The sequence below is a fragment of the Thalia democratica genome, unplaced genomic scaffold (genome assembly GCF_965202585.1).
Source record: "Thalia democratica unplaced genomic scaffold, ktThaDemo2.hap1.1 HAP1_SCAFFOLD_352, whole genome shotgun sequence".
Lineage (NCBI taxonomy): Eukaryota > Metazoa > Chordata > Thaliacea > Salpida > Salpidae > Thalia > Thalia democratica.
Window position 1 is genome coordinate 58,387 of NW_028139431.1, and position 11,229 is coordinate 69,615.

The following is an 11,229-nucleotide window of genomic DNA, read 5'->3' on the forward strand; positions in this document are numbered from 1 at the left end:
ATTAAAAATACCAAGTATTCAAAATAATCATATGTTATTATACCTATTTTTTCATTGTACTATATGTATAACATTATTATAATGTATCTAAAATTGTGAAACTTCTTTTTCAAATACTGTTTTAACATTTTAAAAGCAATTCTAATAAAAAATGGTTTGACAAAATACAACGAAAAGAGGGGATGGTATAAAATCATACGAACACCAAATATTTTGTCTCATTTTTCAAAAAAAAACATTTAAATTGACTTAAAACTATCTAGTTTACACAGCGGTTTTTACAATGAGCACGTAAAACTGGTCTGCAATATTACTGCAAGTAGGTATGATTAATTAACCATAAAACAAACTTTGCAGCTTTTCTTTATTATTGTTATAATCAAGCCAAACAATGACTCTGAAATGAAAGCAAGTTTTATAAAGCATTTATGGTTTTAATTATTAATGGCTAAGCTCTTTTTCCTTTTAAAATGAAGCTCAGATCTTTTAAAGTATAAATAACAATACAGCAACTAAATTACTTCAAAGTTATCAATAAATACAGTGTTATAACGTAGTAGAATATAATTTAAATCAAATATATATTTAAAAAATTATAAATATTATTAAACCATTATATAAACTGTTTTAACTGATAACCATTAAAATAAATGCTTACAGTCCCAGCACAAACATGCATATAAAATCAATCATCATAACAGCCTTATGTATAAAGCACTATTTTTAACTAATGTAAAAAATAACAAACTTTTTTGTTGAACTTGTGATGAAAAGACAACTTTGTTTTGACCGTTCTGTCTTTTATTGTAATGTCTTTGCAGAATTCTAAAAAAAATAGACTATTTTCTATCCAAACTATTTAATACTTTACATTTTATGTAATGCTTTTATAAATAAAAAATTAAGTTATATAATTTTTCATAAATCATGTCATGCTTAAGATCTTACAGAAGTGAAAATCAATAAATACTACATGTAACACATCAACTACTATAATGGTGTACTTCTTAATTACAACTAAAACAAAAATTTGAATAGAGTACACTAGCTCATTGTACAAAAATATTTTGCCATCCATCTGTGCTTTAAGCAAATTTTGTATACAAATTACACAGTTAAAAATATAAATTATGAATAGACAAACTAAGTCACAAGATGTTACACTTAATTACTCTTAATTACACTTAAAAGAAAAATTTGAAAACATTTCAAAATATGTGAAAAAAGGTTATACTTACCCATTGTACAAAAAAATATTTTGTCACCCATAAACTACAACGAAGGCAACTTTTGTAAACAAAATTAAAAACAAAAATAATGAATATAAAAACTAAGTCACAAGATGTTAACTTACCCCTCAGTTACAGCGGAAACTGCCTTCATTTGCTGACTGAGCCTCATTGAGTCCAACTTTTCTTTTGTCGGCATGTTGTCTTTGATATCCTGTTTAAAAATAGTTAGTAGCTGTTATGATGTTTTAATTTAATTTTGTTTATTAATTAATTATCATCAAATTACATGTGCGCTCATTAAAACATGTTTTGAAAGAATCACACAGGACAATATCTTAATTTCCAACAAATATTAGTTTTGTACAACTATAAAATACACATTTCTGTTTAAATACTGTGTTTAATATCTTAATTTATTTGGAGTTGTGAACTTCAATATGGGTAGAATTTAAACTAACTATTATTCATAAATCAATACAACGTTTTTATCACGTATGCTTTAGATTAGTCGAATTGAAGTCTGGATACTATTTTCAACACTTTACAAAAAAATAAATTTTATACGCACAAATTATAATATGCTCATTGTTAATCGACCTACCAAACTAAACAACTTTCAGAAAAGCACATCAGTGTCAAGTAAACATAATTTTGTTAAAATGTTTTAAAAACCTTGTGTAAAACAAAAATGATACAATGATAAATTATAAACTACTACACTTAATGCTCATAACTTTAAGTTACTAAAGTTTAATAACAGAGTACAAAGTATAAAAATCAGGAATGAAAACCTTAAATGAATTTAGTAGTAATATAAAGCTTATTTATTATATAATTTCAAAAGTGTTTGAGTAAACCTATACTAAATGCTAATATCAATATAAAATGTGTTAGATGTGTATCTTTTATTATAAACACATTTCACAGAATTTAATTTTGATAAGAAGTTGTAATAAAACAATTATTAAAAAAACTAAATTGAACTTAAAAGGTTAGATCTAAAATTTAAATAAAACTAAAGAAACTTTTTAGTTATAAAATTGGGATTTAAATATTTGAAAAAGGGCTGTTTAAATTTAAGTGTAAAATAAGAATTAAACATATACAAAACTTGTTTAACATTTATTAAGTTAAACTAATTTATTTCAACATTTAATAATGTACATCATTAAAACTCTTACTTTGTATGTGTATGTAACATTTTCAAACTGAGTTATTTCGCCAGAATTGTCATTTAACTGATCATCAGTTATAATCTGTAAAATTTAATAATTTCTTTATACGCCAAAAACTTAAGTTTTAATGAAAAAACATCATATATACAATTAACAAAATAATTAAACTTTCCTTTTATACTTTTTTGAACATTTTAATATCATCAGAACACTATATTATCAATATTATGCAGCCCCAGGCTATGTTACGAGTACATTTTGACGCAATGAAAAAAAACTAGTTGAAGCGAATCTTATATTTGACTATTAGTAGAAGTATTTTTTAAGCGAAATCAAAAACTTAGTTTTTTATATTACAGTTTTTACACGAACTTTAAATTTTACAATTCAATATTTTTGAGGATCATAAAATAATTAAAAGCCTTAATTAAAAACAAAAAATTTTTAAATATACGATTAGTTTCAAAAAAGTTATAATATTTAAAAACTGAAACAAATAATTATAAAAAATAATAATTTTATCTAATAGAAATATTTTTTACAATACTAGTATAATACTTATTTAAATACAATACAAAATAAGTTGACAATTTATGTTAAAAACTATTGAATGTAGAGATAATTTATTGCATTATTTGGTCTATTTTAAAAAGGTATTAATACAAAACATTATCTAAGTATAAAAACTAGATAACTGACTGAAAATAATGGAAAAAAATATTTAAACAATGTTTAATTTTGACCACTATGCTAATTAATCAATAAACACTAAAATTTAAACCAATTTGGCCTTCGATTTGTTTACTTAACATTTACCTAATTTTTCCAGGTTAACTGCAATCTTGAACAAACTGATATTTTAACACGTGCAGTTTATTTAATGAAAATTAAATCTTGGCTACTGGCACTAATTGAATATTAACAGACCACTTGTGAAGAAAATTTATTTTGACAAAAGCTGTTTGAGAAAGTGCAAGTGTTTACTGTTTAGCATGTCAACATTTTTATATGTAATCATTAAATCAATTATCATTAATCATTAATTTTTATATTAATTTATCTGGTGTCTCGAAATTTTTTACTTTAAAATCGGTAACCAACTTTGTGAACTAAAGTTTTTACTTTATGCTACTTACTCTTAATTTTTGATTAAGAAAAACATTACAACCTCTTTCTTTGTTGTAAACATAAGATTCATATCCAGTTAAATGATTATTGCAATTATTGTTAAACCTTACATTTAAATAAAACTCCTTAATATCTTGAAATCTCTGATCAACTTCAAAGATAAAACATATTGTTATACAGTGTTAAACAGTATAAAAGTTAATTAAAAAAAAAATTACGTTGGAAGAAAACTCCTCGTTGGCGGCATCCTGCGAAGCCTTCATGTAGGCGATTGTGATGTCATCGTTCTTGTGTGACGTCATGTAGCCCATGTCGTCGGTGGGCGAGTTGGTTGCCACGGAGCCGGTCGTCAGGTAGGAGTTTGTGACGTCATACTGATGGGGCGACAGCGACACGTCACAGTTGATCAGTCCCGAGTTGTTGGAAGCTGGAAAATAATTTTAAACTAAAATTTAATAAAACATTTTCTATTTGTTTTTGAAATGAATAATTTTATTCAAGTAATAATTTTTTAATGATACAATTTATGCTCTTTGAAGCAAATCAATCTAATCAATACTAATAGTTTCAAATATCAAAAAACATTGCAGTTTAAATTTATGCTAAGTATTTATTCAACGTTGTTATTTAAAACTCCTTAAAAAATTCACTAAAAATTCAGTTAAGACAATAATTCTTAAACAAAACAAAACTTTATCAAAATCAAGCGTGATTGATACGTATATATATTGTACATTGTTTTTTTTTAATTTTATAAACAATACTAACCAGCAAAAACTATCAAATATAAACTTAATTTAAAAAAAAAGCTATTTTTTATACCAGTTTTTCCAAATGATAAGTAAATCAAACAAAACTAAATTTAGTTATATGTTGTAGACAATAATTATAAAAGAAAAGAAATGTATGTTTGAGCATATTACAGCAAAAACAAACGATATTATAAATTACTTAAATTTTGTTATTTAATATATTATATCTGATCATAAATGACTTGCAATTAAAGTTTATAAATTTTACTAGTCATCCTAAATATCAAAAAAAAAATATTTTATTTTATAATACTAAACTAAAAGCGTTTACCGAGAAGTTAACAATAGCATTAAAATTAATCATAGCTAGACAATTCAAATTAAGTGTTTTAAATACAAAAAGTCGTGATGCTTAAGTATACGTGTCATTCGTTTAATAAAATTAATTATGAAGAACTGTAAGATTTATTCAAATATTACATTATCATAAATAGATTGAGTAACTTATTATAATAACTTTAGAGTTTAAATGAAACTTAACTTATAAGTGAATAGCTATCACAAAATTATTAAATTATAATTTGACAGGCAAGCAAGAAGATATGCTCTATTTGAAGTTAGAAAAGTTTACAATTTAATAATTTAAAGTTACAACTTAATTTCTATAAAACTTTTCATTGACTTCATACTATCTAAATTAATTAAAAAACTGTTAAGTTATTTTAATCTAAAAAACAACATTTAATGATTCATTAGATCTATACTTTAATTTAGATAGCACAAACTTTTGGATACAAACTTATATGAAATAATAATGCACATCTATATATATTTGGTATATGAAACATATAGTTTCTAAATGTAAAAACATACATCATTGCATTAGCAGTACTAATAACAGCAGAAAATTAATTTAATGGCACAGTTTTGTGTTTGTGTAAGTTCAGAGTATAAACTATTTATTGGTTTACGTTTGAATATGATATATATTTAAATGATACAACAAACATTTTTCACACTTAATGCGTTGTAACTTGAAAAGGAGTTTTCAAAAGTTTATGCGATTTATGTTGGCAGTTAAAGTTCATTAAAAATTTAAGGATTTCACTATAATAAAAGTTGCAGGCATATGTTGCAGTTTATCAATAATTAATCTTTTTTGATCTTTTAACAATAACTTATTGCATGGAATTTACAAACTGAACAAATATTTGAGTGACAATTTGTGTAAACAGCAGTTTATTTACTTTTCGTCTGCAATACAAGACCACAAACAATTACCGCCAAGGGTTCATTGCGTGACTTAATTAGAATTAATAGTTTAGGTTTATTTTAAATAAACTGTTATTATTAATTGTTTTTACCATCGTAAAAATGCTTTACAAATTTTACCAAAATTCAACATTTGTTATGTAATGACTCACTTTTTTACCGTTTATAAACTTAAATACAATAAAAATAATAACTAATACCTGAAAAATTATGCATTAATTACATCAAACGTGCTCATAAACTTAAATGGTTATTAAACATACCGTAAAAAAGTCATATAGTTTATAGACATAACTTTTAAAAGATATTTTTAGAAACTTTTAATAACTTCTACATAATGTTTACAAACAAATATAACTAAACAGCAATGTTTATTTTTTTATCATATTGTGTATTGCCATTACTTTTAATCGCGCTAACATTTGGAAATTAGACACATCAAGTATTGATTTTAAACAAGAGACTGCATTCATACAAACTAACAGTTGAGAGCTTCGTCCAGTTCGCAGATGGGGAAGCTGTTGAAGTCGTTGCTGAGCAGCACATCGCCCATCATTATCTCGTCTTCGGGCGTCAGTGGTGGTGAATCGAACGTTGATGATTCCTATCAATATTACAGTTTTAAGATTAGTTGTGTTGTATACAGATGTTAATAAAAATAATTTAACAATGCACCAATTTAGTTTTAAAAATAAGTACACAATTTTAACTATGAAAAACAGTTATCAAAACAGTTACAAAATGAGTTAAACTTATATTTTTATATTTGTATATAACAAACAGTTACCCAGTCATTGGATGAACATGACATCTTGCTTTCGGTTTTTACTGAATCTGACCAATTCAAGTCTGCTCTTTGGTGCGTGCCAGCTGTAAAATAAACAGATTTTCTATTAAATACTTGATGGTTAAAGTTTTCAAGTTAGAAATTGTAAGAAGTCAGAATCCATGAATTTTGCTATAAAACTTACTTTGTATAAAAATATACAAAAACGTCAAAAAACTGCAAATTATTTGTCTCTAAAGGACTAGGGAATTTTTTGTTATGTTTGCAAAAACTTAAAGCTGAATTTTAAATTAAACTTACATACATGCTTAGAGAAGAACACATTAACTCTGACTTAAATGTAAAATATTTATTTAACAATAAATTTTCAAATGCAATTATATGTTAAATAAAATATCTTTTTTCCACCTTGTGCATGCAAACCAGTTTTATTTTATTTTTTACCACATAACGTTTATAAGCTGACAAATGCTTATTACTATTTACTTTTCATTGAATTTTCATTGATACTTGGTATAATTTGTTTTTTAACTAGAAACTAAATAATTATAATACACATAAACAGTGAGTACAAGAATTAGATGCTTTTATAATTCTTTTTTTTTTTCGACAATACTAAATTATTTTTTTCATCAACTGAAAAAAATAATATTAGTTTTAACTTTTAAAATTAATTATAACATAAATACTAAACAAAGCTAAAACATTGAATAAAATGGCTGATTGAATTATTAAACTTACACTTACAAAGAAAGTTAATGATTGAGTGCTTTTTAGGCATTAAAGCATTGTAATAATATATTAAAGAAAAGTTTTGTAAAATAAAGTTCAAAAAAAGACTAAATTGTCTAAACTAAACATAATACATTTAACTATCTTTTTTCAAATCTTAGCTAGTTGAAATAGTTTTAAGCTTAATAAAAATACAATAACAAAAATTAAAAAAAATAATATAAAACAATTCAATAGATAAAAATTTAAACTTGAGGATTATATTTTAATTTAATAAATTCTATTCTAAAAGCTCTTCAATGTTTAAAAAAAACATTTGGTTTGAAAAAAAAAATCAACACCAAATATTTTTTTTTAAAGTTCAGTATTTTTTTCTTTTCAGGTGCATTACTGAGAAAATTTAATATAAAGAATAGATTTACATTAAATTATGTTTTCTAGAATGAAATATTTTTATAGGTTAGTTTAAAAGTTTACATTTAGAGGTAGTAGCTTGTAATTAATAGATTAAGCAAATTCAATTATGATTTAGTATTGACCTAAATAAATGGAGATTTTTATGTTTTTATTGTAATAAACATAAAATTCATAACTTACAATTTAAAAGCTCAAAATAATAAATATCACCAAAAGTCTACAAAAAGTTCAACAGTCACAACTTTTATGCTTAAATTAATAAAAAGTGTACATACATTGAAAAAAATATTTTGCAAATTAAAAACACCTAAGATTTTGTTGGGTTTTTATAAAGTCAATATAACCTTATCACTGAAACTCTTAAAAAATTTCTTAATTTTATGTTTAAAAACAACAAAAATTTGTATATAGTTTGAAACAACACACAACAAAAATATTTTATTTAAAAATTTATATTTAATTGCTTTTTATTTTAAGTCAAAAAATCATTAACTTATAAAAAGTAACAAAATTACTTGAAGATTTAGTAAAACAATTCAATAAAAAAATATTATTAACTTTTTACTAACAGGAATAATTTTTTTAAAAGCAAAGTTTTATTATACTAAACTGGTAAACTTTTAAAACCAAATAAATTTTTAATTTCAGAAAACTAATTTGACAAAAAGTTATTATTATCAAAAACCCAAATCTCTTTTTATTTTATGAAAACAACAAATAAAATTTTGACAAAGATTGAGACAAAAAAAAAGTGCAGCAAAAAATAAAGTCTCAAACTTAACAAGCTAGAAACAAAAATAATAATGATAACACCAAGTATTTCAACCTTTTTTAACCTTTTAAATACAAGAATACTTATACTTAAAAGAACAACAGATAAACTTGAACACCGTAATGCAGTCACTTAAAAAACTTTACCCAGGCTTCACTACAGGCTAAATGAAAACAACAAAAAGTTATTTTCACACCAAATACTTTTTGTAACTTGTAATACCTGTGCTAGTTATCATTTTATCATTCTGCTGTAGAACTTGACTGAGCGTTGGAAAGTTCCAACTTAATTCTTGTTCATATTTGGCAGACATTTCAGCCTCATTTGATGACTTTACAAGATTACTTGTTTTTTTTAAACAATACTATACACAAAAAATTTAATCTAAAAAGTAACACAAAACACTGATAGTATTTAAAAGTGTAAGGTAAGTTATGTAGGTTACAAATATTTTGAGCTTTTTATAATTTGATAGTAAGTTTTAATTTTTCAATTATTTTTTCTTGACAAATACACATTGTAATTTTCTACAAACATGCTTTAGTCTAAAATGTTCATTAATATATTAGTATTTAATTGAAGTTAAAACCTACTTAAAATTAAATTTACTTAAAAAATAGCTAGAAAAAGTATGGTTTAAATTTAAACATAACTCAAGTAAAAAAAAGTACAGTAATAATAGAATACAGTCTTTACTGACTGCAACATTATAAATTATCTTTTTTATAAACATCATTGCTACTAAAACAAAAAATTGATTAGTTCATAGTTAACAAAATAACTAAATGAAAATAACAACTGTTTGAATTGATAATACAAAAAACATAGATGTGGTCAAAGTACACTTAAGAATTTTTTTTTTCATGCACTAAAACAGAAAACTTTCAACTAATTTTTGGAAACAAATGAATTTAGACTATTTTTCAACAACAGATTAAACTTTTGATATATATAAAGCTTTGAAATTTCAAACAAAATTTTATTTGTATTCTGAAAAATACTAAAAAAATTAGGTAAATAGAAAAACTTAACAATAAATTAATCCATTTACGCAAGTGATCAAAATTAGTAATGAATAATTAATTAAAACACATAATCAGTTGTAATTAGTTATAAAGAGCAAAACAGCATTGTTAATTTTCTATTTTTTGTAAAAGACAATACAATTTATTGAACTTAATATTGTTTCTGTTATCTGAGTTTTATCAAATTAATTCTACTTATAAACACAACTTACTAGTAAATTTTTTGTTGGTACTTTTCTCTTTTATTCGTAATTTGCTTTTTCAATAAAATTATTAGCTTTAATAAAAACTAAAGTCTGCAAAAGCAAAAATAATTACTAATAAATATCTATAAAACAAACATAATAAACATTAAACAAACATAAATTTTGGTTAAAATATTGAGAAATATATGTCAACTTTCTATCATTCTAATTTAAACTATTTAGTACAACGTTCTAGTTAAAATTAAATACTTAAAAAAATATTTGTTTTTTAAGAGGAAAATTTTGAATGAAAAATTATTTAAAGGAAGTATTAGCAATAAGAGATTGTTTACTTCTTATGGTTTAATGCTATCCGACAAAGTTTTTACAATTTATATTAGTTATCTTTTTTTTGTATAATAACGAAATATGTTGAGTTAATAAATGTTATTTTGTTTACTATATGTAGTTATGTTTTTAAACAAATGCTTTTATCAGAGTGGCCAAATGTTTTTGGCAAATTTTCTCCAAATTTTCAAAATTTTCTTGAGGCTTTCAAAAGTACACATTTTTGGGTCTATTTGTAGTTTATAGTTAAGTTTAAGGTAAAAAATGTGTTTAATAGTATAAAATTATTGAAAAGATACTGTAAAGCTACTTTAAATGTGTTTTTGAATATAAAAATTTTGATAATGACAAAAAATTATTTATATGATAACTATTTTGTGTCAAACCAAATTTTTTCTACTTAATTATGTATTAAGGCCATAGGGGTGGTCCAACATTTTTTTTTACAAAAATTAACTTTAGCTTTTATATGAAAGCTTTAAGTACAAACTACAAGCCAGTTTTTATAGAATTCAAAAATACCATTTAACTTTTGTAATATATAGTTTTTTGTAAAAATTTTCCAATATAAACGTATGGACCGCACATTTTTCAAGGTCAATTTTATCGGAAATTTTAAAATTCACAAAAATCTATCTCTTCCTTCATTTTTCAAGCAATTTTCTTCAAATTTACAGAAAATTTTCCTTATAATAAAAGGAAAAAATGTTACTTTAGAATTAAAATAATTTTAAATTATAAAATTTTTTTTAAAAAAATTTAAAAAAAAGTAAAAAGTGTTTTTTTTTTCAAAAAAAAAAAATTTTACAAATCCAAAGTAGCATTTTTTTGTTATTGTATAAATAGTAGACTGTGAAAGTTTGAAGAAGATTGCTTGAAAAATGTAGGAAGAGATAGATTTTAAATGAAATAGTCTTTTTCCGCTGTTTTAGTTTTCCCTTCCCATAGGGAACCTATTATGCAGCCCGACTTAGACCGGTCATATCTCAAAAAATAATTCGAATTTTTTAAAACGATAAAAAGCATCTTGAAGCTTAAAATAAACTCTATAAAATTAGATCAACTTATAAAAAACATGGTTTACCCCCCCCCCTATGGCCTTAATTGTTTAAAATCTCAGATTTTTTGCTAGTTTGTCAAATTACAGATTTTTCCAGGATTCTAGGTTTTTTGGCAACCCTGTTTTAAAACATGTACATTGTATTTCACGAAATAACTTTCACATTTTATCTTTAAATTAAACTTATTTTTCTTTGAAAATAAAAGTTATTTAATGCTACTGAAGTATTAAAACTAATTTAAAAATTAACTTAGAGCTTTTTTATTTAGATTAGTGTAAACTATACAATTTTAAGTATTTTAAACAAGTTTAATTTCTTGTATAAACATGAAGTTAAAAACTTT

At 23.4% G+C, this 11,229-nt stretch overlaps 1 protein-coding gene across 1 annotated transcript; it reads right to left on the reverse strand.

Annotated features, from left to right (window-relative positions):
- Positions 1 to 264: 264 nt before the first annotated feature.
- LOC145846210 (uncharacterized) lies at positions 265 to 9,585 on the reverse strand. The gene is made up of 8 exons (XM_082953123.1): positions 9,505 to 9,585; positions 6,347 to 6,429; positions 6,043 to 6,163; positions 3,754 to 3,962; positions 2,414 to 2,488; positions 1,355 to 1,443; positions 749 to 825; positions 265 to 302 (listed from the first exon to the last, which is right to left on the reverse strand). Exons 2-8 carry the CDS (start codon positions 6,368 to 6,370, stop codon positions 265 to 267), a joined length of 633 nt encoding a protein of 210 aa, XP_082809249.1. The 5' UTR covers positions 6,371 to 6,429; positions 9,505 to 9,585.
- Between the last annotated feature and the right edge of the window lie 1,644 nt (positions 9,586 to 11,229).

Excerpts from the sequence above, each read along its gene's own strand:
- LOC145846210 (XM_082953123.1), bottom strand. The coding sequence starts at position 6,370 with ATGTCATGTTCATCCAATGACTGG. Across the intron at positions 1,444-2,413 it reads ATGTTACATACACATACAAA|GATATCAAAGACAACATGCC; the intron begins GTAAGAGTTTTA and ends ATTTTTAAACAG. Across the intron at positions 826-1,354 it reads GTTTCCGCTGTAACTGAGGG|AATTCTGCAAAGACATTACA; the intron begins GTAAGTTAACAT and ends TATTTTTTTTAG.